Source organism: Dendropsophus ebraccatus, chromosome 11, assembly GCF_027789765.1.
Source record: "Dendropsophus ebraccatus isolate aDenEbr1 chromosome 11, aDenEbr1.pat, whole genome shotgun sequence".
Taxonomy (NCBI): Eukaryota; Metazoa; Chordata; class Amphibia; order Anura; family Hylidae; genus Dendropsophus; species Dendropsophus ebraccatus.
Window position 1 is genome coordinate 80006139 of NC_091464.1, and position 25749 is coordinate 80031887.

At 47.9% G+C, this 25749-nt stretch overlaps 1 protein-coding gene across 2 annotated transcripts in view; it reads right to left on the reverse strand.

Annotated features, from left to right (window-relative positions):
* Positions 1-25749, reverse strand: part of GRPR (gastrin releasing peptide receptor) — a 111734-nt gene that overhangs the window by 28141 nt on the left and 57844 nt on the right. For both annotated transcript variants that reach the window (XM_069945299.1, XM_069945297.1), the window contains exon 2: positions 295-646. In XM_069945299.1, the coding sequence (XP_069801400.1) occupies positions 295-624 (330 nt within the window). In that variant the 5' untranslated portion in view covers positions 625-646. The remainder of the gene's footprint in view (positions 1-294; positions 647-25749) is intronic.

Below are 25749 nucleotides of genomic sequence, written 5' to 3' on the forward strand. Positions count from 1 at the left end.
AAACACAAAAATGAAAATTGGCGCGGTCCACTGGGTCATTTTGGGCCTGGTCCTCATACGAAGTCGGAAATTATCATTTTTCTTTACGATAAGCAGGAAGTTTAACAGGTTCAAGTTCTACACTGCATCAAACCTCCAAATACTTAGTCTCCCTAAAGGTCAGCAATCTTCTTAGAAAATTTTCTGCCTTTGCAATGGGATAAAGAGGCGGCGACCTTTACCCCACACTTGACCTTGCAATTGAAAACAAGTTAATTATTTCTCCCAATTAATTTTAGAAATGGTAACTCCTACCTGTCTCCTGACGTGTACGTTTCCTTCCACCGGCATATTGTATGCACTTCGGATTAGATTTTTGGCAATAAAATAGTAATACACAGAAATGATCGATAGGGGGATAACATAAAAGATTAAGAAGGAAGTCATCGAATGTATCCTGGGGTGAAGTCCGTCAGAGTGTGGATAGGGGGCACAGCTGACAAACGTTTTGTTGGTTTCTTTGTCATAGAATGGGTGCAAGTCTGAGAAAACAGCTTCTGGGATTGCCAGGGTCATAGAAAGTATCCAGATCAGAGCCGCTTTGACACAAATCTTGGTTAATGCATTGTTGGCTTGAATGTCCATGGGTTTTACTATTGCTGTATACCTAGAACGAGAAGTGCATTTGTGTAAGGATTACAATGATTAAAATTTCAGACATAAGAAAAATATTAAAGAAGAACTATCAGCAGGTTTGATTAATCTAACCTGCAGATATATCCCTACTGCACAGGAGAGGCAGAGGAGGAAGGTATGTCTCTTACTTTCCTCCTCAGTGCCGTTCTGGTGCAGTTGGTTGTGTGCTCCACGGTAAGGTAAGACCATTAGGAGCACTGCCCCCCCCCCATAGTGCCAATCCATGATAATGAATGGAGTGGTGTGGATCAGCACTATGGGGCGGGCAGTCCTCCTAACAGGTGCCCCAGTGCCCCTAATGAATAATGGCACCTGAACATTGCCGAGGAGGAAGGTAAGAGACATAGCTTCTTCCTCGGTGTCTCCTGTGCAATAGGGAGATACAGCAGGTTAGATTCATCTAAGGACTTTCATACAGAATTTTTACAATTTCCTAAACAGACTTGATACAACTGATAAAGTCTGACTACTAAACTGCCAAAATCTCAGTATGTCATTTAATAGAGAAACCTTCACAGATCATGTTTAAAAGTAATTCTAACTGGGTGGCTCATACATTCCCCGGGAAACTAGTTCTAAGTACCATATGGGGTCACTATATACAGATGTATACATTTCTGTTTAGCACTTTTCCAAGTCCTTGTTTTTCTTTTTGACTAATCAGCCAACTTTACTATGAATACCTTTGAAAGGCATTTTTGTATTCTTTGTTCTTATTACAGTAAAAAACCTTTTTCTCCATAGGGCTTTATTAAATAATTTGCTTACTTTTTCTTCTACAGCCTCTGCAATTTACTATTCGAGATCTATTTTTTTTTTTTTAAATACACAACCATCTTTTCCCCTGCAGACCGCCTTGTATCTGCTCTCCTCTCTCCAGCCCTGGTGAGGTGCCCTCCAAGGTTTCTCTCCAGGTACACTACCTCCAATAAGCTCCTAAGCTCCTTTCCTCCTATATTGCTATTCAGCATACCATATTCAGAACACGTTTAAAAGCAAATCACTGAATTTATACAGAAAGTTGAATATTATATATTTTCATTACCCAAAGAATAACCTTCACCTCTGCAAATCCTAAAGTATAGACGTTGAAAATAAATGTCTTATATAACAACTGTAGGGCAATAGCGGAATACCTTGTCTTTAGATTAATGGGTTATGTATATGTCATAAGTGCAGAATGAAAATTTATAGCTTTCTCGCTTTGTACCAATTGTTATCGAGTCACATTTCAGCTTCCCGTTGTGCATGCTAAGACGCAGAACATAAAGAATTCGGCTTCAATCGCAACAAACTGGATTGCTAACATGAACCTACATCAACCCCTCTGACAAGAAAAGAATGGATTGTTTTACGAACGTGTAAACGTTCCATTCATCTTACTGTAGGCGCACAACGTCCAGTTCCCCTATAGAGAACAAGACCGGCTTATTGATGCTATTTCTGCCGTTAGATCCATTTGTTTTCATTCTTCCAATAAAAAGCATAATCCAAAAATTAATTATAGTTTCCCTAATAGTAACGCAGATTCATTGTACTCATCGTACTGTAACTTTTTAACCAATGTTTTCGGCTGATACATTAAGGCCGGCCGTCCGCGCTGCTATCCTGCTGCTTATTACATTACAAACCATGATTCATTTTGCCATTAGTGAGAAAATGCAAACCCAATACCAGTTCTATTTCCAATGATTGTCTCACAAGATGCTATTAGGATTCACATTTTGGCTTTCACATAAGCTTCATTTCATCTGTTCTTTTCCTTTTGTCTCATCTTATTACATGAAAATCTTAATGGCTGCAATACAATTGTTGGCTCTCTATAGAGGCAGCACACAGGGCTGTAAGCACCACAACATGGGAAACTTCAGCACTTACAGGGCAAATGGAAATTCCACATTTATGTTTGCCAGCTGATAGAATTCTCTTATGTTTACCATGATAAATACACACCAATCATTTTACCATCTTAAAGTGATTGTTCACCTTTTTTTTTTAATTAACTGGTGTCAGAAAGTGCAAGAGATTTGTAATTTACTTCTATTAGAAAATCTCTGTATGTCCTGCAGGAAGTGGTGTATTCTTTCCAGTCTGACACAGTGCTCTCTGCTGCCACCTCTGTTCATGTCAGGAACTGCCCAGAGAAGCAGCAAATCCCCATAGAAAACCTCTCCTCTCGGGGGGAGTGGCCTGCAGCCAGAGGAGACAGACACATTCTGCTTGAGCTCCTGTCTGACCCTGCTTATAACAGCAACTAAGACCCTCTTTCTATATCTCTGGCTTATCTCTCCGGGCATTTTACATCGGTGACCACCTAGAGCAGGTCCTGGCACCATGCATCGCCGATTATCACAACCACAGAGGATACAGAAAGTAATATGGCATCCCCATGTGAGGAAACAAGATGGCGCCGGCCCAGACAGGAAGAAGCTGCCTGCAGAGACTGACAGAGTTCTTCCTGATATCCGTCCTAAACGAGCGCTACCTGACACTGGTAAGAGCCTGCCCTCACGACTTCTCTCTGAACTCCTGGCATCAGAGACAGAGGCTCCCTCATGCAGCACCCCACACACAGGGACGGACTGTATCCTTCCTACTTCTGGCATGAAGCCAGCTCCTGCCTCACAGCCTGTCCTGCCCACACGGGACCCTCTCCTTACACTGACTCATGACATCTCTGGCAACAAGCCAACTAAAACTGCTGAGTCTGCTCAACTACCAAAGGACTCTCCTGCAGATCCCCCTGCCTCTGCTTATCATCCAAATGCTAATGCTGGACCCCCTGCAGGGGTGATTCTAGCCTCTCTGCTGCCCGAGGCGAACTATAGAATGACGCCCCCCCCCCCCCCGGTCAATCCGCCCACATTATAATCCACTACTGCCCCCCCCCCCCCCCCCACTGCTGTCCCCAATAAACATAATGTTTGGTCCCTTGCTGCACAGAGGATGTCAGGAGAGGAGGGGGCTGACTTTATAGGAGAGGTCCCAGCAGCACAGAGGATGTCAGGAGAGGAGGGGGCTAATCCTATAGGAGAGGTCCCAGCAGCACAGAGGATGTAAGGAGATGAGGGTGCTAATCCTATAGGAGAGGTCCCAGCAGCACAGAGGATGTCAGGAGAGGAGGGTGCTAATCTTATAGGAGAAGTCCCAGCAGCACAGAGGATGTCAGGAGAGGAGGGTGCTGATCTTTTAGGAGATGGTCCCCCTCTTCCCCCCTTATAGATGGTCCCCCTCTTCCCCCCTTATAGATGGTCCCCTCTCCCTTATAGATGGTCCCCCTCTCCCCCCTCCCTTATAGATGGTCCCCCTCTCCCCCCTCCCTTATAGATGGTCCCCCTCTTTCCCCTCCCTTATAGATGGTCCCCCTCTTCCCCCCTTATAGATGGTCCCCCTCTTCCCCCCTTATAGATGGTCCCCCTCTTCCCCCCCCTTATAGTTGGTCCCCCTCTTCCCTCTCTCCCCCCCCCTTATAGATGGTCCCCCTCTCCCCCCCTTATAGATGGTCCCCCTCTCCCCCCCCCTTATAGATGGTCCCCCTCTTCCCTCTCCCCCCCTTATAGATGGTCCCCCTCTTTCCCCCCTCCCTTATAGATGGTCCCCTTACCCCCCTATAGATGGTCCCCCTCTTCCCTCTCTTCCTCCCTTATAGATGGCCCCCCCCCCTTATAGATCGTCCCCCTCTTTCCCCCCTCCCTTATAGATCGTCCCCCTCTTTCCCCCCTCCCTTATAGATGGTCCCCCTCTTTCCCCCCTCCCTTATAGATGGTCCCCTTCCCCCCCTACCTTATAGATGGTCCCCCTCTTTCCCCCCTCCCTTATAGATGGTCCCCTTCCCCCCTACCTTATAGATGGTCCCCCTCTTTCCCCCCTCCCTTATAGATGGTCCCCTTCCCCCCCCTATAGATAGTCCCCCTCTTCCCTCTCCCCCTCCCTTATAGATGGTCCCCCCCCTTATAGATGGTCCCCCCTTATAGATCGTCCCCCTCTTTCCCCCCTCCCTTATAGATCGTCCCCCTCTTTCCACCCTACCTTATAGATGGTCCCCCTCTCCCCCCCCCCCCTGCACAGCAGATAAAACAAAAACAAAAAACAGCACACAACTCACCTACCCTCCGTTCCCCCGTCGAGCCTCTCTGGTCTGGTCCCGGCTGATGTGCGGCTGCCCGGGGTGTCCCGTCCTGTCCCCGGCAGCGCGCGCATCACAAAGCTCCCCGTGCGCCTGTGACTTCCGGCGCACAGGGATCTCTCTGATGCGCGCGCTGCCGGGGACAGGACGGGACACCCCCGGCAGCCGCACATCACCCGGGGGACTAAGGCTGCATTCCCACGTTCCGTGATCCTGACGGATCACGGACGTGGAATGCATGTACTGGAGCCCCCCCCGCGCCCGGGCAGTATCTGTAATGAGATGCTGTGAGCGGGGGGGACTGTATTCATAAGCGCCGCGCTGTAGTATCAGCACGGCGCGGCTGATTTAGTACAGCGCGGCGCTTATGAATACAGTCTCCCCCGCTCACAGCATCTCATTACAGATACTGCCCGGGCGCGGGGGGACTCCAGTACATGGTACAATCAGTGGCGGATTATAATGTGGGCGGCCGCCCGAACCGCTCATATTATAATCTGCCACTGAATGCCGCCAGAGCCGTTTTAATACATTGGTGGGCCCAGTGCACAGCCCTCAAGAGTGGGCCCCCCCTTCCCTTTCGCACATTGTATAATGTACTGAATTTGCCCCCACACTGTATCAAGAGCCCCAATACATACAGTAGTTACCTTATAACACTATTTCCACAATACAGTGATTACATATTACATAAAAACTGCACTAAACAAAACAGAAAGATATCACCAATGATACCATTACATAATACCGCCACATCATGACCCCTAACACTACAATCCTATAACAGAGTGCAGTTACATCCAGTGACTCACCGGGGGCGTTTTCTCCAATCAGAGTCTGTCACCTTTTCTTTTTCTCTCCATCCAGCCTGGGCCACCTTGAAGTCTTCCCCCGGCTGTGAATCTTCTCTCCAGAATCTGCCAGACAAATATTTTAGGCTCCAACACATACAGTAGTTAGGTCCCTTGTACCCCTATACAGTAGTTACACCCCTCTGTACTCCTACATAGTTACACCCCTCTGTGCCTCCATAGTTTTAAGGTGTCCCTGTAGTATATAGACCCTCATGTGCTCCTCCAGTTATATACAGCCCTCCTGTGCGCTCCCCCATTAGTATATAGCCCCCCTGTGCACTCTCCCCAGTAGTATATAGCCCCCCTGTGCTCTCCCACAATAGTATATAGCCCCCCTGTGCTCTCCCACAATAGTATATAGCCCCCCTGTGCTCTCCCCCAATAGTATATAGTCCCCCTGTGCTCTCCAATAGTATATAGACCCCTATGCTCTCCCACAATAGTATATAGCCCCCCTGTGCTCTCCCCCAATAGTATATAGCCCCCCTGTGCTCCCCCCAATAGTATATAGCCCCCTGTGCTCTCCCCAATAGTATATAGCCCCCCTGTGCTCTCCATAATATATAGCCCCCCTGTGCTCTCCCCCATAGTATATAGACCCCTGTGCTCCTCAATATGATATAGCTCCCTGTGCTCACCAATAGTATATACCTCCCCTGTGCTCCCCAATAGTATATAGTCCCCTGTGCTCCCCAATAGTATATAGCTCCCCAGTGCTCCCCCATAGTATATATTCCCCTGTGCTCCCCCATAGTATATAGCCCCTCTGTGCTCCCCAGTAGTATATAGCCCCCTGTGCTCCCCAGTAGTATATAGCCCCCTGTGCTCCCCAGTAGTATATAGCTCCCCTGTGCTCCCCAGTAGTATATAGCTCCCCTGTGCTCCCCAGTAGTATATAGCTCCCCTGTGCTCCCCCATAGTATATAGCTCCCCTGTGCTCCCCCATAGTATATAGCCCCCTGTGCTCCCCCATAGTATATAGCCCCCATGTGCTCCCCCATAGTATATAGCCCCCTGTGCTCCCCCATAGTATATAGATTCCCTCTGCTCCCCATAGTATATAGACCCCTGTGCTCCCCAGTAGTATATAGTCCCCTGTGCTCTCCCATAGTATATAGGTCCCCTGTGCTCCCCCATAGTATATAGCTCCCCTGTGCTCCCCCATAGTATATAGCCCCCTGTGATCCCCCATAGTATATAGCTCCCCAGTGCTCCCCCATAGTATATAGCTCCCCTGTGCTCCCCCATAGTATATAGCCCCCTGTGCTCCCCCATAGTATATAGCTCCCCAGTGCTCCCCCAATAGTATATAGCCCCCTGTGCTCCCCCATAGTATATAGCTCCCCTGTGCTCCCCAATAGTATATAGCCCCCTGTGCTTCCCAATAGTATATAGCTCCCCTGTGCTCCCCAATAGTATATAGCTCCCCTGTGCTCCCCCATAGTATATAGCTCCCCTGTGCTCCCCCATAGTGTATAGCCCCCTGTGCTTCCCAATAGTATATAGCTCCCCTGTGCTCCCCCATAGTATATAGCCCCCTGTGCTCCCCCATAGTATATAGCTCCCCAGTGCTCCCCCATAGTATATAGCTCCCTGTGCTCCCCCACAGTATATAGCTCCCCTGTGCTCCCCCATAGTATATAGCCCCCTGTGCTCCCCCATAGTATATAGCCCCCTGTCCTCCCCTATAGTATATAGCCCCGTCCTCCCCCATAGTATATAGCCCCCTGTGCCCCCCCATAGTATATAGCCCCCTGTGCCCCCCCCCCCCCCGTAGTATATAGCTCCCCCTCCCATATAACATTGAAAAAAACAAACACTGTTACTCACCTGGGTCCACGCGTTCCTCTTCTCTTCCCTCTTGTGGCCGCACTTCCTGCAGTCACAAGAGGCTGCACTCCCCTTACCCTCGCGCCGACGCTCCAGTGACGTCGGGCGCTAGAGGGAGAGTGCGGCCTCTTGTGACCGCAGGAAGTGCGGCCACAAGAGTGAGTGACTGACAGGGAGGGAGCCAATGGCTCTCTCTCTGTCAGTGTCGCTGCTGCTGCAGCGCTGAAAAGCCGCAGCCGCAGCAGCAGCGGGCGGGGGCAGCGGTGATCGCCGGGGGGGGCCCTGCAGGGGGCGCCATGGAGGGGTAAGTAGATTACCCATCCATGGCGCTCCCACCTGACAGGCTGGTGGCCGGAGCCCTGTGCGACCGCATTGGTCGCACATAGCAACGGCCGGCCTGCTCGGGGGGGCCCCTTTAACCAGTGGGCCCGGTGCACGTGCACCATGTGCCCTCTGGTTAAAGCGGCCCTGAATGCCGCCCCCATTAAGATAGCTGGTGGCGCCGCCTGAGGCAGACGACTCAGGTCGCCTCATCATTGCGGCGCCCCTGACCCCCTGTTGCTGTCTTAGTGCCAGACACTATTGCTAAAGCTACCACTCTCTCCCCTGCAGCTCCTGTGTTCATAAGCAATGCTGAACAGGTCAGCTCTGGCAGTCCATGCTCACTGCCCCATTCTAATACACAGGATCACCTTCCATCTGCTGCTGCTACCTGGCAAAATATCTGGTCTGCATCATCTTTGAACCCTGCACCTAATCTACCAACTATAGCAGCAGCGTTCATGTCTAAGTGCGTTCCTATGGAGTTTGACATGCTACAGACTCCTGATTCACCAGTGACCAGCTCCTCCCTCAGGAACATACTATTATCTTTCAGAGACTCTCTCCTTTGCAGCATAGACCAGATTTTTCAGTCTTTCAGCTTATCTATCAGAGCGGTGGAGGACAGAGTCCTACTTACAGAAACAAAAATGGGAGAGCTGGTCTCCTCGAATAACTTGTTATCAGATACATGCAGGAGACTGGAGGAGGAGATGCACCAGTTGAAAAACAGAACCATGATCTTGGAGGACCAGCTTAGACGCAACAATTTGAAAATAAGAGGAATTCCGGAGTCTATTCCATCAGCGGACTTACCTTCCTATATTCAAAAGTTTATCAAAACAGTCTTACCCAAATGTGCCAATAAAGAAATGATTGTGGATTGGGCCCGAAGGGTCCCCAGACCCAGACATCTACCTATGGACACTCCAAGAGACGTAATCGTACGCGTTCATTTTCTTCATGTTAAATCGGCATTCTTGGACGCGACTAGAAAGGCAGAGAGTTTACCAGACGAATACCAGCGGATATCAGTGTTCTCAGATTTATCTCCAGGAACTTTACAGTGGCGCAAGTCCTTTTCCGCTCTCACAAAAATACTAAGAGACAACCATGTCTTATACAAGTGGCGATCTCCCACTCATCTCATCGTATTTAAAGGGGACGTTGCCTACAGGATCTCAAGCCCGGAGGAAGGGATGCAACTATGGAACTCCTGGCAATCTAACAACGGTCAATATTAGGCATTATCGGACGGGAGGTTGCCTTCTACACCTTGGTGTTCTATACCTCCTTAATGAACTCTGGCATTGGCCGGACTATATGCCCCACCCATTCTGCGTGACTAATATTTGTTAGTACAACACGCTGTTCTTTCTTCTATGTATATATTCGAATCGTGTGTGTAGTTACCTATTTCTGCATAGCTCGTATAGAAGCTTATTTTTGTGATAAGAGACAGAACGCTATCATCTCACAATATCTATACTTGTATATAAGCAGCCATGCATATGCTTTTTCTTTGGTCTGCTCTATGTTTAATTACACCCAGCTTTTTGAGGCCATATTTCTTAAGCAGCCATAACAGCATCATACTGGAGTAATAGCTCTCACTTGTTATACACCTTACCACACCTTAATGATCGTCTGCTTGCATTATCACACCTTACATTTCTACTTATAATCTTATACTTATCTGTGTTCTTGTTACACGCACAACGAAATTTAGTTATGTCATTTAAAATGACTGACCGTGGTGGTCAGTTACCTACCTGCTTATTATTAGCTACCTATATAGCATAATTCCTACTGAAACCTGCTATTTCTACCTTGCAATTATATACATATAGCATGTCTCTGTAGTGTGTATCTGCGATATTCTCTGCTTTACTGTGTCTATTGTTTATTGTAACATTTTCCTGTTCTTTGTTGGATATCTATGTTGCACTGCTTAATGGTGTACAACTGTCATTAAAAATATGTTAAAAAATCCAATAAATATATTGAAACAGAAAACCTCTCCTCTCTCCGGACTGGAAAAATTACACCACTTCCTGCAGGACATACAGCAGCTGATAACTACTGGAAAACTGGAGATTTTTTTAATAGCAGTAAATTACAAATCTCTGGCACCAGTTGATTTAAAATATTTTTTTTTGTGACCCATCCCTTTAAAATTTAAAGTTTAGAGGGCTATGCTCAATTCATAAGGTGATATTGCTAGGATTTGCAAACACTGGTATGATCAGTGGGGCTCCCACCTCTGGGTTTCCCATAGACTTGTGAGAATGAGGGGAATACATCACTGGTGTGGCATCACATCCCCTTCTCTGTTTTACCCTGTTATGCTCAGCCAATTGCGGCTAAGCAGCTGATGATGCGCTGGAGGGGAAGGGCTGGAGCAGTCAGGCCGGCCTCCTGAAGAGTGACGTAATCTCCTTAAGATGGCAGCCGGGACTGAAGGGGTCAACAGTGATTCTGTGAGAATGTGTTATTACACTTCCAGGTCAAGCGTCGGGGGTGGAAACAAGGGGAAGAGGGCCATTCACAAAAATAACACACATTACAATGTAGTATAACTTTGTAATGTGTGTTATTTAGTGAAATTTTTTTTACACCGTGCTACCCCTTTAATACTGTACAGTGCAGGGGCTCCTGTTAATATGAGAGGAGTCTGAGCTTCCCTGCAGTACACATTGGGCCCTATGCACCACTTCCTTCCTTCCTTCCTCTCTTCTTCTTTCTGACCTCCTTCTTCCCCTTCAGTGCTGATGAATGACGTAATTGCACCTGTGTCAGGGAAGATGTCACAATCTTCTTATTTTTAACCCGAGTCCCCAAAATACATAGCACTATGAACTATGGAACTATAGAGCGTGACGTATGGAGGAGATTCAATCACTGTGTGGTTTCTCAGCCAAATTCACACGTATTTCCGCACATTTTTGTTATGTGCCAAAAGAGTGAGAAAACATTGCATGAACATGGCACTGCTCAGATCAGCTGATCATGGGCGTAACTGATCCAATATCTTATAATATATTAAAGTGAATGTACCATCAAGTATACTGCTGCTTTCTTTTGTAACCTTAATCGATTGGCGCCGGCACCTGGATGCTGGTTGCGCACTCCTTTTTTGAATTGCCTCCCGATTCCTGCTCTCGGCACCAGTCTTTTCCCGAGCATCGGCCCGCCCCGGTGAACTGGGGGAAGGCCTGCTGGCCCCCACTGTGTAGAAACCCCCTCCTCTTGAATCAATGGAGCCACTTCACAGAGGGGAGAGGCAGGGGTGATTCTAGCCTCTCTGCTGCCCGAGGCGAACTATAGAATGACGCCCCCCCCGTCAATCCGCCCACATTATAATCCACTACTGCCCCCCCCCCCCCACTGCTGTCCCCAATAAACATAATGTTTGGTCCCTTGCTGCACAGAGGATGTCAGGAGAGGAGGAGGCTGACTTTATAGGAGAGGTCCCAGCAGCACAGAGGATGTCACGAGAGGAGGGGGCTAATCCTATAGGAGAGGTCCCAGCAGCACAGAGGATGTCAGGAGATGAGGGTGCTAATCCTATAGGAGAGGTCCCAGCAGCACAGAGGATGTCAGGAGAGGAGGGTGCTAATCCTATAGGAGAAGTCCCAGCAGCACAGAGGATGTCAGGAGAGGAGGGTGCTGATCTTTTAGGAGATGGTCCCCCTCTTCCCCCCTTATAGATGGTTCCCCTCTTCCCCCCTTATAGATGGTCCCCCTCTTCCCCCCCTTATAGATGGTCCCCTCTCCCTTATAGATGGTCCCCCTCTCCCCCCCTTATAGATGGTCCCCCTCTCCCCCCTCCCTTATAGATGGTCCCCCTCTCCCCCCTCCCTTATAGATGGTCCCCCTCTTTCCCCTCCCTTATAGATGGTCCCCCTCTTCCCCCCTTATAGATGGTCCCCCTCTTCCCCCCCCCTTATAGTTGGTCCCCCTCTTCCCTCTCTCCCCCCCTTATAGATGGTCCCCCTCTCCCCCCCCTTATAGATGGTCCCCCTCTTTCCCCCCCTTATAGATGGTCCCCCTCTTCCCTCTCTCCCCCTCCCTTATAGATGGTCCCCTTTCCCTTATAGATGGTCCCCCTCCCCCCCTTATACATGGTCCCCCTCTCCCCCCTCCCTTATAGATGCCCCCTTATAGATGGTCCCCCTCTTTCCCCCTCCCTTATAGATGGTCCCCCTCTCCCCCTTATACATGGTCCCCCTCTTCCCCCCCCTTATAGACGGTCCCCCTCCCGCCCCTCCCTTATAGATGGTCCCCCCCTTATAGATGGTCCCCCTCTTTCCCCCCTCCCTTATAGATGGCCCCCCCCTTATAGATGGTCCCCCTCTTTCCCCCCTCCCTTATAGATGGCCCCCCCCTATAGATGGTCCCCCTCTTCCCTCTCCCCCTCCCTTATAGATGGTCCCCCCCCCTTATAGATCGTCCCCCTCTTTCCCCCCTCCCTTATAGATCGTCCCCCTCTTTCCCCCCTCCCTTATAGATGGCCCCCTTCCCCCCCCCTACCTTATAGATGGTCCCCCTCTCCCCCCCCCCCTGCACAGCAGATAAAACAAAAACAAAAAACAGCACACAACTCACCTGCCCTCCGTTCCCCCGTCGAGCCTCTCTGGTCTGGTCCCGGCTGATGTGCGGCTGCCCGGGGTGTCCCGTCCTGTCCCCGGCAGCGCGCGCATCACAGAGCTCCCCGTGCGCCTGTGCCTGTGACTTCCGGCGCACGGGGAGCTCTCTGATGCGCGCGCTGCCGGGGACAGGACGGGACACCCCGGGCAGCCGCACATCAGCCGGGGGACTAAGGCTGCATTCCCACGTTCCGTGATCCTGACGGATCACGGACGTGGAATGCATGTACTGGAGCCCCCCCGCCCCCGGGAAGTATCTGTAATGAGATGCTGTGAGCGGGGGAGACTGTATTCATAAGCGCCGCGCTGTAGTATCAGCACCGCGCGGCTGATTTAGTACAGCGCGGCGCTTATGAATACAGTCTCCCCCGCTCACAGCACCTCATTACAGATACTGCCCGGGGGTGGGGGGGCTCCAGTACATGGTACAGTCAGGGCCGTTTTAATACATTGGTGGGCCCAGTGCACAGCCCTCAAGAGTGGGCCCCCCCTTACCTTTCTGCACATTGTATAATGTACTGAATTTGCCCCCACACTGTATCAAGAGCCCCAATACATACAGTAGTTACCTTATAACACTATTTCCACCATACAGTGATTACATATTACATAAAAACTGCACTAAACAAAACAGAAAGATATCACCATTGATACCATTACATAATACCGCCATACCATGACCCCTATCAGTACAAGCCTATAACAGAGTGAAGTTACATCCAGTGACTCACCGGAGGCGTCTTCTCCGATCAGAGTCTGTCACCTTTTCTTTTTCTCTCCATCCAGCCTGGACCACCTTGAAGTCTTCTCCTAGCTGTGAATCTTCTCTCCAGAATCTGCCAGACAAATATTTTAGGCTCCAACACATACAGTAGTTAGGTCCCTTGTACCCCTATACAGTAGTTACACCCCTCTGTACTCCTACATAGTTACACCCCTCTGTGCCTCCATAGTTTTAAGGTGTCCCTGTAGTATATAGACCCTCATGTGCTCCTCCAGTTATATACAGCCCTCCTGTGCGCTCCCCCATTAGTATATAGCCCCCCTGTGCACTCTCCCCAGTAGTATATAGCCCCCTGTGTTCACCCACAATAGTATATAGCCCCCCTGTGCTCTCCCCCAATAGTATATAGCCCCCCTATGCTCTCCCACAATAGTATATAGCCCCCCTGTGCTCTCCCACAATAGTATATAGCCCCCCTGTGCTCTCCCACAATAGTATATAGCCCCCTGTGCTCTCCCCCAATAGTATATAGCCCCCCTATGCTCTCCCACAATAGTATATAGCCCCCCTGTGCTCTCCCACAATAGTATATAGCCCCCCTGTGCTCTCCCACAATAGTATATAGCCCCCTGTGCTCTCCCCCAATAGTATATAGCCCCCCTGTGCTCTCCCACAATAGTATATAGCCCCCCTGTGCTCTCCCACAATAGTATATAGCCCCCCTGTGCTCCCCCTCAATAGTATATAGCCCCCCTGTGCTCTCCATAATATATAGCCCCCTGTGCTCTCCCCCATAGTATATAGACCCCTGTGCTCCCCAATAGTATATAGCTCCCCTGTGCTCCCCAATAGTATATAGCCCCTGTGCTCCCCAATAGTATATAGCTAACCTGTGCTCCCCAATAGTATATAACCCCCTGTGCTCCCCCATAGTATATAGCCCCCTGTGCTCCCCCATAGTATATAGCCCCCTGTGCTCCCCAGTAGTATATAGCCCCCTGTGCTCCCCATAGTATATAGCTCCCCTGTGCTCCCCCATAGTATATAGCCCCCTGTGCTCCCCCATAGTATATAGCCCCCTGTGCTCCCCAATAGTATATAGCCCCCGTTCTCCCCCATAGTATATAGCCCCCTGTGCTCCCCAATAGTATATAGCCCCCGTTCTCCCCCATAGTATATAGCTCCCCTGTGCTCCCCAATAGTATATAGCTCCCCTGTGCTCCCCCATAGTGTATAGCCCCCTGTGCTCCCCCATAGTATATAGCTCCCCTGTGCTCCCCCATAGTATATAGCCCCCTGTGCTCCCCCATAGTATATAGCCCCCTGTGCTCCCCAATAGTATATAGCCCCCGTTCTCCCCCATAGTGTATAGCCCCCTGTGCTCCCCCATAGTATATAGCTCCCCTGTGCTCCCCCATAGTATATAGCCCCCTGTGCTCCCCCATAGTATATAGCCCCCTGTGCTCCCCCATAGTATATAGCCCCCTGTGCTCCCCCAAAGTATATAGCTCCCCTGTGCTCCCCCATAGTATATAGCTCCCCTGTGCTCCCCAATAGTATATAGCCCCCTGTGCTTCCCAATAGTATATAGCTCCCCTGTGCTCCCCAATAGTATATAGCTCCCCTGTGCTCCCCCATAGTGTATAGCCCCCTGTGCTCCCCCATAGTATATAGCTCCCCTGTGCTCCCCCATAGTATATAGCCCCCTGTGCTCCCCCATAGTATATAGCCCCCTGTGCTCCCCAATAGTATATAGCCCCCGTTCTCCCCCATAGTATATAGCCCCCTGTGCTCCCCAATAGTATATAGCCCCCGTTCTCCCCCATAGTATATAGCCCCCCTGTGCTCCCTGATAGTATATAGCCCCCTGTGCTCCCCCATAGTGTATAGCCCCCTGTGCTCCCCCATAGTATATAGCTCCCCTGTGCTCCCCCATAGTATATAGCCCCCCTGTGCTCCCCAATAGTATATAGCCCCCGTTCTCCCCCATAGTATATAGCCCCCTGTTCTCCCCCATAGTATATAGCCCCCTGTGCCCCCCCATAGTATATAGCTCCCCCTGCTATATAACATTGAAAAAAACAAACACTTTTACTCACCTGGGTCCACGCGTTCCTCTTCTCTTCCCTCCTGTGGCCGCACTTCCTGCGGTCACAAGAGGCTGCACTCCCCTTACCCTCGCGCCGACGCTCTAGTGACGTCGGGCGCTAGAGGGAGAGCGCGGCCTCTTGTGACCGCAGGAAGTACGGCCACAAGAGTGAGTGACTGACAGGGAGGGAGCCAATGGCTCTCTCTCTGTCAGTGTCGCTGCTGCTGCAGCGCTGAAGCGCCGCAGCAGCAGCGGACGGGGGCAGCGGCGGACGGGGGGGCCCTGCAGGGGGCGCCATGGAGGGGTAAGTAGATTACCCATCCATGGCGCTCCCCCATGACAGGCTGGTGGCCGGAGCCCTGTGCGACCGCATTGGTCGCACATAGCAACGGCCGGCCTGCTCGGGGGGGGGGGCCCTTTAACCAGTGGGCCCGGTGCACGTGCACCATGTGCCCTCTGGTTAAAGCGGCCCTGGGTACAGTCAGTGGCGGATTATAATGTGGGCGGCCGCCCGAACCGCTCATATTATAATCTGCCACTGAATGCCGCCCCCATGAAGATAGCTGGTGGCGCCGCCTGAGGCAGACGATTCAGGTCGCCTCATCATTGCGGCGCCCCTGGGGAGAGGATACCGCTACACTAGGGGGCGGTGGGCCTGCCCCCAGTGGTTGGGGCATGCCAGTGCTAGGGAAAAGACCGGCGCCGAGTTTAAGAACCAGGAGGACTGTGCCACAGGCCTCCCCATGCCGATTCATAAGTGTAAAAAAAAATGAACCTGGTGGTACATTTGCTTTAAGGTATTTTGGGGACTTTAGAAAAATTTTTTTGCTAATACATTTCATATTATAGCTAATGTATAGTGATGAGCGAGCATGCTCGTCCGAGCTTGGTACTCGATCGAGTATTAGGGTACTTGATGGTACTTGTTACTCGGACGAGCATCTCGCGATACTCAAGAAAATCTCATCATCTGTTTCCTGTAAGCTTGGGCGCTATTTCTCAGCCAATAAACATGCAGGAGACTCTTTGGTACATCCTGCGATCACGTGTGACCCATACATGTCGATAGCAGCGATTGGTTGGTCAGATCAGATGACCCTGCCATATAAAACGCGCAGCCAGCAGTACTCGCTTCAGACGCATGCTGTGAGAGATCAGGGACAGAGCTGCTGCTGGTCAGGGAGAGTGTCAGTGTAGGATTTAGCGTTCCAGTAGGCAGGGAATATACTAGCAATATAAACAAACAGCCCTTTTCAGGGCTTAAAAGCATTTTTTAATAGTATAACTACAGACTGCTGGCTGGGACTTGCAGTGCTGCTACCACAATTTCAGCAGCACATTGTGGTGATCACCTGCTGGCAGAAAGGGGACATTAGGTGTTGCATACAGACCCCTAAGAAGTGCTCAGTGTACTCTTTTTTGATTTGGGGGCTGGTGGTGCTGCGGTACTACATTGGATTGCTGGGATTTGTAGTACACCTGCATAAACCTTCACTGCTCATTGTAAGGGGGTATCCCAGCGTGTGTCTAGGTCCAGCCACTACCAGATTGTACCGTACAGCCCCCCCAAAACTTGTGGGAGCACAAGTATTTTTCCTGATTTCTGTATTTCATACGCAAGGCCTGCCTAATTTCAATCACATCACAACTGCTTTCACAGAGTGAAGGATGTGTCAGAGAGTGTGTCTAGGGCCAGCCACTACCAGGTCGAGAGGCATCAGGTGTACCCTTGATGGTTACTGACAGGTGGCCTAGCCATTTAGCTGTCAGCAACCGGGTTCGTGTCCACTAAATATCCCAGCCCCTGGACTCACTCCAATATTTAGGAGGCTCACTAGCTTCCTCACTCACTTTTAATGGTTCTTTGTGGGCTCACTGCCATGCTGTGTCTGGCCTAATATTTGGGAGGCTCACTTGCTTCCTCACTCTCTTCTAATAGTTCTCTGTGTGCTCACTGCCATGCTGTGTCTGGCCCAATTTTTGGGAGGCTCACTTGCTTCCTCACTCACTTTTAATGGTTCTCTGTGTGCTCAATGCCATGCTGTGTCTGGCCTAATTTTTGGGAGGCTCACTTGCTTCCTCATTTACTAATTGTTCTCTGTGTTCTCACTGCCATGCTCTGACGTCACACTACGTCTGCAGAGGATTGGAACTTTTTTTGGTCTAGCCTGATGCCACCCCCGGTCGAGAGGCATGAGGTGTACCCTTGATAGTGACTGACAGCTGGCCTAGCCAGTTAGCTGTCAGCACCGGGGTTTGTGTGTAATTAGCAGTGAGCTTGGTTGCGTGTGACAAGGGGCGGAACCTGGTGGCGGCTCTGCAACTCGGCAGCCTCACACTGGCCCATGTCTTCAACCTAGTGTTGCTGCCCTTCCTTAAAACTTACCCCAAGGTGCACTGCATCTGTGCGCATTTCCGCAAGTCAACCAGTTAAACTAACCCCAACTGCTACAATCACATTCAAAGTCAAATTCAAACTCAAAACAACGGTGGGGGGGAGAAGTGTGGAGTCACATGATGCAGGGAATGTTACCCCAACTGCTACAGTCAAATTCATAGTCAAATTCAATTTACCTTCCTTGTCTTCTCCATTTTGAACCATATTATCTGTGGATGTCATCTTATCTTACAGGTGTCTTCTGCCATTCTTTCACCAGTACCTTCTACCTTTTTTCAATTTTGTAGCTGTTTTTAAGGCAGGATTGACTAGAGCAGTAATAGACATCCATGTTGACTACTGCTGGGGCTTTACTGGCATCCATATAGACTACTGCTGGGCCTTTACTGCCATCCATGTTGACTACTGCTGTGCCTGCCCTTGCCTCCATGTTGGCTACTGCTGGGCCTTAACTGCCATCCATGTTGGCTACTGCTGGGCCTTAACTGGCATCCATGTTGACTATTGCTGGGCCATTACTGGCATCCATGTTGAATACTGCCGTGCCTGCCCTGGCCTCCATGTTGGCTACTGTTAGGCCTTAACTGGCATCCATGTTGACTACTGCTGTACCTGCCCTTGCATCCATGTTGACTACTGCTGTGCCTGCCCTTGCCTCCATGTTGGCTATTGCTGGGCCTTAACTGGCATCCATGTTGACTACTGCTGGGCCTTTACTGGCAACCATGTTGACTACTGCTGTGCCTGCCCTTGCCTCCATGTTGACTACTGCTGGGCCTTTACTGGCATCCATGTTGACTACTGCTGGGCCTGCCCTTGCCTCCATGTTGGCTACTGCTGGGCCTTAACTGGCATCCATGTTGACTACTGCTTGGCCTTTACTGGCATTCATGTTGACTACTGGTGTGCCTGCCCTTGCCTCCATGTTGGCTACTGCTGGGCCTTAACTGGCATCCATGTTGGCTACTTCTGGGACTTAACTGACATCCATGTTGACTACTGCTGGGCCTTTACCAGCATCCATGTTGACTACTGCTGTGCCTGCCCTTGCCTCCATGTTGGCTACTGCTGGGCCTTAACTGGCATCCATGTTGACTACTGCTAGGCCTTTACTGGCATCCATGTTGACTACTGCTGAGCCTTAACTGGCATCCATGTTGACTACTGCTGACTACTGCTGTGCCTGCCCTTGCCTCCATGTTGGCTACTGTTGGGCCTTAACTGGCATCCCTGTTGACTACTGCTGGGCTTTTACTGGCATCCATGTTCACTACTGCTGTGCCTGCCCTTGCCTCCATGTTGGCTACTGCTGGGCCTTAACTGGCATCCATGTTAACTACTGCTGACTACTGCTGTGCCTTCCCTTGCCTCCATGTTGGCTACTGCTGGGCCTTAACTGGCATCCATGTTGACTACTGCTGGGCCTTTACTGGCATCCATGTTGACTACTGCTGTGCCTGCCCTTGCCTCCATGTTGGCTAGTGCTGGACCTTAACTGGCATCCATGTTGACTACTGCTGGGCCTTCACTGGCATCCATGTTGGCTACTGCTGCTCCCTGGAGTTCTCTGTGTGCTCAATGCCATGCTGTGTCTGGCCTAATTTTTGGGAGGCTCACATGCTTCCTCACTCACTTTTAATGGTTCTCTGTGAGCTCACTGCCATGCTAGGTCTAGTATATTTTTTGGAAGGCTGACTGGCTACCGTTTCTACCTTGTTCACTCTGTCCTCACCGCCATGCTGTGTGAGGCTGAGATTTTTGGCTGGTTCATGATATGCTACCTCTGTTTTAATGGTTCCCTGTGTTCTCACTGCCATGCTGTATCAGGCTGAGTTTTTGGGTGTTCCATATGCCTACCTCTGTTTTAACCAGGCTGTTGCACAGAATTAGGCATAACAGTGCCATTAGGCAGCCTCAGAAGCATGCATACATGCTGCCCCTGCTGTTTCCTGTCCATTTCCGTGATGTTTCCATCATTTTCTGAGGTTGACAGGTTTTCACACGACCTTCCCCCTACCGAACTTGGGTCCCCTGCAAAAATGCTCCAGTCTCCTATTGACTTCAATGGGGTTCGTTACTCGAAACGAGCACTCGAGTATCAGTAGACAATAGTTTTGAGTAACGAGCACCCAAGCATTTTAGTACTCGCTCATCACTACTAATGTATGATGTAAATGTATGAATTAAATCAATGTATTGTTTTTTTTTTCCAGCATAGACCCCTTAAGGCTATGTTCACACACCGTTAGAGACCGGCCGTTCCATGACCCCGGCCGGGTCACTTAAGTACTTAAGTGCCGGCAGGATGATCCGTTCGGCCGCGAAACTCTGATGCGGGCGCATCAGCGCGCGCCCGCATCAGAGCTTCCCATAGCACACAGTGAAGCAAGCAGCCGTAGCCGCTCGCTTCACTGTGTGAACTGACAGGTCTTTCTGCGTCTGGAATTCATTGAATTCCGGCCGCAGAAAACTGACATGTCAGTTTTTTGCGGCCCCGCATGGGCTCCCGGCCGGAGAATATACGACGTGTGTATGCTCCGGCTGGGATCCCATTCATCAATAGGCATTGTTCCACCCCGCAAAACTCCAGCCGTAGTTCTGCGGCGAGAAGTACGGCCGTAGTTGTACGTTGTGTGAACATGGCCTAAATATGCTTTTTTCCCCCACATATTGATAAAATGTTGAATTTCTGTACTTCTTTGTACCAGTGCTTGGTGGCTTTACTGATTTCTATACTATCTCCCTATTAAAAGAGAAGCCTGGCGAAATTTATTTTATTAGAGAATTGTATTTCCCCCCAAAAGTTATACAAATCACCAATATACACTTATTACGGGAAATACTTATTAAGTGCCTTTTACCCTGCACTTACTACTGCATCAAGGCTTCACTTCCTGGATAAAAAGGTGATGTCACTTCCTGGATAACATGGTGACCTCACCATGTTATCCAGGAAGTGACATCACTATATTATCCAGGAAGTGACATCACCATTTTATCCAGGAAGTGAAGCCTTGATGCATAAACATTTCCCGTAATAAGTGTATATTGGTGGATCGTATAACTTTTGGGGGGGCAATACAATACTGTAATAAAATTTTTCTCCAGACTTCTCCTTTAAAGGATTTGGTTACATCCTATATATCTGGCTGCTGTATGACACAATTTAGCTGGACACCATTTATCTAGGTTTTATATATCCGGTTGCTAATGTCTTTTTTATCTGTGTAATATATACATTGTTTATCTTTACACTGTAGTCCCTATTTATATAGACATAGTATGACGCCGTACATTTTAAAGTCATATAAGCAATTTACCTGCATGCCACGTTCTCTATTTATATAGCTGCTATATGTACATATTACTTGGTTGTTCTACAGCTAATCTATCTTTAAATAGTGTTAGTTCCCTCTTTTTCGCTGATTATTGAGAAGGGCAGAGCCAGCACTGGCCGCTGTCCTCTGAATAACTCCCACCCATATGACGGCCAGTGTAATTTCTAAGATATCTGGAAATCACTTCATTAACTAAAAATGCCCCCTAATCCCTGAAAAAACAGTTCTTCAGTCTAGGTATCTAACTTCTCTGCAATATGCTGTCCACTGCCTGTTGTTAGGAGACATTTGTCTGTAGTAACAGCTAGATCAGAACACAATACAGGAAGTAGGGGTGGGGTTTACCATGTGCTATGTACAGAAGAGAGCCCCAGAGATCCTGGTGTGTCTGCCAGCAAGCTGAGCCACTCTGCCTGCTGAAGATGATCCACGCTGTTCCTGAGAGGTAAATCAAGGCTCTCCTCATACCTGTGTATTTGTCTGTGTATATCCTTAGTGGTACAGTGTACTCTCCCCTCACTCGTCCTTTTAGCTTCTCAACGACAACAACAGCAGAAGCTTGGTGCTTACTGTAACCCTTTCCTTGCTGGGATCCTGCTGCTGTTTTTCATCTTTGCATCTAGCAAACCAAATCAGTTACTCCTTCTCCCTCCACATATATAGTGCTGTACTGTGTAAATTGTATTCCAACATAGTGCCAGCCTGTTTAGTCCAGTGCACTTCCCCCAGCATTATGCCATAGTATAGCAGAGAGCAGTAGGTACTCCGCTGTGATTGGACAGATAAGTAAGGGAAAAGACGTCCATGTATGGGTACTACTGGCATACGGCCCAGCTCTGGTCCTCTCCATTGAATTGTAGAGAATTAAAGCAACTGCGGCATTCATTGAAACTTCCAAAATGGCTATAATAAAATATCATATATAAGTGTGGACATAAAGTCTACGAACTTTACAAAGGACATCCCCATATGTAAATCCAAGTGCATTTTGTACCAAGCAAAGTCTAAGGCTATGTTCACACAACATACTTTTTTGTAAAACAATGGTCATTCTTGTCGGGTAAAAAAAACGCCATTGTTTTCTAATATCGATCTTTTCCATTTCGTTGAATGCAAACAATGGTAGTTTGTCCACACAAGGTAGCGAACAACGGCCGCTGTTCTCCGGAGCCATAAAAGTAATAAACGTGTAAATCTATTCCGTCCGTTGTTTCTCAAACATGTAGAGAGTAGGAAGAGGCCACTATGCTGGTCGGTGGTGCACGAGGTGGAGAGATCCACTGGCATGTATAGAAGGAACCCGGCACTCATCAGATGAATATGATCTTATTTATTCAGTGCAATATACATCATGTTACATCAAGTATGGTAGTAGGTTTATGGTGTCCTATCTCAGAGTAGCATAAACTAGTGACAGAGAAGCTGAACAGAATGATGTATCACTTACATTGTTCTATGCAGCTGGTCCAGAGATCTCCTCCTGAATAACATGGACAATAAGTAGTCCTCTCCATTATGTGCATGAGCCCAGTAGTCCTGGATATTCATGAGAAGCAGAAAACTCCGCCCACCAGCTGCTGATTGGCAGTTATCTATCCATGCTGTGTACAGGCAGTCACCTGTCAATCAGCAGCTGGAGGGCGGGGGGAGGGGTGTGGCAAGAATCCTATTCTCCTGCAAATGAGGAGAACGGCTGAACAGAATAATGTAAGTAATACACAGATCTTTCAGCAATTCTGTCTCTAGTTCATGCTGCCCTCATTTAAGGCGGAATCAACCTAGTGACAGATTCAATGAAATTTTATAGCAGGACACACCCAAATGGGACAGAATTCAATACTGGGCTTAACCCTTTAACGACAAAGGGCCCTATTGCCGGTAAGGGGCTTCAGAACAGGGTCGTGCGACGACCCCGCTCTGAACCGCCACGACCCTGGGTGCCGCGTGTATTCCGGGACCGCGGCTATACAGCTATATATATGTATATAACTATATAGCAAAGATCTCAATGAGAGATCAGTATACTTATACTAGAAGTCCCCCATGGGGAATAACCCTAACCCCAGGGGGAATAACCCTAACCCCAGGGGGAATAACCCTAACTCCAGGGGGGAATAACCCTAACCCCAGTGGGAATAACCCTAACCCCAGGGGGGAATAACCCAAACCCCAGGGGGAATAACCCTAACCCCAGGGGGGCTTTTAATATAAGTGTAAAAAAAATAAATAAAGTGTTGTTGTTAATAAAAATCCCCCTCCCCTAATAAAAGTCCAAATCACCCCCCTTTTCCCATTTTATAAATATAAATAAATAAATAAATAAACATATTTAGTATCGCCGCGCGCGTAATCGCCCGAACTATTAATTAATCACATTCCTGATCTCGCACGGTAAACGGCGTAAGCGCAAAAAAATTCCAAAGTGCAAAATTGTGCATTTTTGGTCGCATCAAATCCAGAAAAAATGTAATAAAAAGCGATCAAAAAGTCGTATATGCGCAATCAAGTTACCGGTAGAAAGAACGCATCATGGCGCAAAAACTGACACCTCACACAGCCCCATAGACCAAAGGTTAAAAGCGCTATAAGCCTGGGAATGGAGCGATTTTAAGTGACATATATTTGTTAACAACGGTTTGAATTTTTTACAGGCCATCCGATACAATATAAGTTATACATGTTATATATCATAGTAATCGTAACGACTTGAGGAACATGCATAACAAGTCAGTTTTACCATAGGGCGAACGGCGTAAATGCAAAACTCCCCGAAATCAAAACAAATTCGTTTTTTTTTTCAATTTGACAGCGCAAATGATTTTTTTCCGGTTTCACAACATATTTTATGGAAAAATTATGCCTGTAATTGCAAAGTACAATTGGTTTCGCAAAAAATAAGCACTCATATAAGTCTCTAGGTGAAAAAATGCAAGCGCTATGGACTTTTAAACATAAAGTGGAAAAAGCAAAAGCGCAAAAACGAAAATTGGCTTGGACCTTAAGGGGTTAAGGGGTTAAATAATGTTCCTACAGCTAATATTGCAATGTCAGCCATAGAAACATGCTAAGCGACTGCCATTGTTCTTACAGCATGTGAACATTTTTCAGCTACAAAATATTTTATATACAAATGAAAAATACAAAAAAACACATACTCAGATACTCTATTGTGCATGAAAAGTTTCCATCAACTCCTCAGTTTCCTGAACTTTAGTACTGCTTTCTTAAGAGAGCTTCAGCCAGAACCATTTATAACATTAGGTCAGGTTAAAAGGAAGAGGTTAGTTTTAGTTTTGGTGTCTCTCTCAGTAAATATCTATCTGCTAATACAATAACAAGTGGAACAATTTATGACATCTTAGGTTGTGTTTATACACACTCATTGGCAGCACTTAGCCTTGTCCTCGGGATCAGCTTTTAAAGTGGGTCCAAATCTTACAAACAGCTGAATGGTGTTTGTATTTGAATTGCTTCTTAGGCTGCTTTTACACGGTCAGGCTGTATCTAGGTCAAAACCGTGCATCAGTATTTGGAAGCCGAAACAGTGGAGTCTACACAAAGAAAACGTGTTACGGAAAGATTAGCACCTTCTGTGATTTGGACCCAGTCCTAGTTTTTACTCATGAGTACTAAAGAAAAATTCTAATCAAAATATCCAAATGTAAACCAGGCATCTCTGTTAAAGGGGTCGTCCCATCTCAACTAATATACAGGTAGGGCTCATCAGATCAAATATTTTTGTAAATAAATTAATTCAGCAAACTTGGAAAACTTGCCTCCTCCTATGTCTGCAGTTTCCCTCCCAGCATTTACAGCTCGTTGTCTAGATTACCAACCACAGCTCTGCTGTAAAAACAGTAGTCTGGTTGAGATAGATAGATAGGAGATAGATAGATAGATAGATAGATAGATAGGAGATAGATAGATAGGAGATAGATAGATAGATAGATAGATAGATAGATAGATAGATAGGAGATAGATAGATAGATAGATAGATAGATAGATAGATAGATAGGAGATAGATAGGAGATAGATAGATAGATAGATAGATAGATAGATAGATAGATAGATAGATAGGAGATAGATAGATAGATAGATAGATAGATAGATAGATAGATAGATAGGAGATAGATAGATAGATAGATAGATAGATAGAAAGATAGATAGATAGATAGATAGATAGATAGATAGATAGATAGGAGATAGATAGATAGATAGATAGATAGATAGATAGATAGATAGATAGGAGATAGATAGATAGATAGATAGATAGATAGATAGATAGGAGATAGATAGATAGATAGATAGATAGGAGATAGATAGATAGATAGATAGATAGATAGATAGATAGATAGGAGATAGATAGATAGATAGATAGATAGATAGATAGATAGATAGGAGATAGATAGATAGATAGATAGATAGATAGATAGATAGATAGATAGGAGATAGATAGATAGATAGATAACGTCCAGTTTGAAGTGCACTCCGTTCAAAGTGGTGTAAGGGTGCCAGCAGCTGGAGACCGAATCCACGTCTCCCCGTAAATAATCAAAGAATTCCGCAGCACAACCATATGGTGAAAAAAAATCCAAAATAGTGTTTATTCCATATCAGTAGAAAATTCCATGCAACGTTTCTGTCTCTTCCCGAGACCTTTCTCAAGCATGCTTGAGAAAGGTCTCGGGAAGAGACAGAAACGTTGCATGGAATTTTCTACTGATATGGAATAAACACTATTTTGG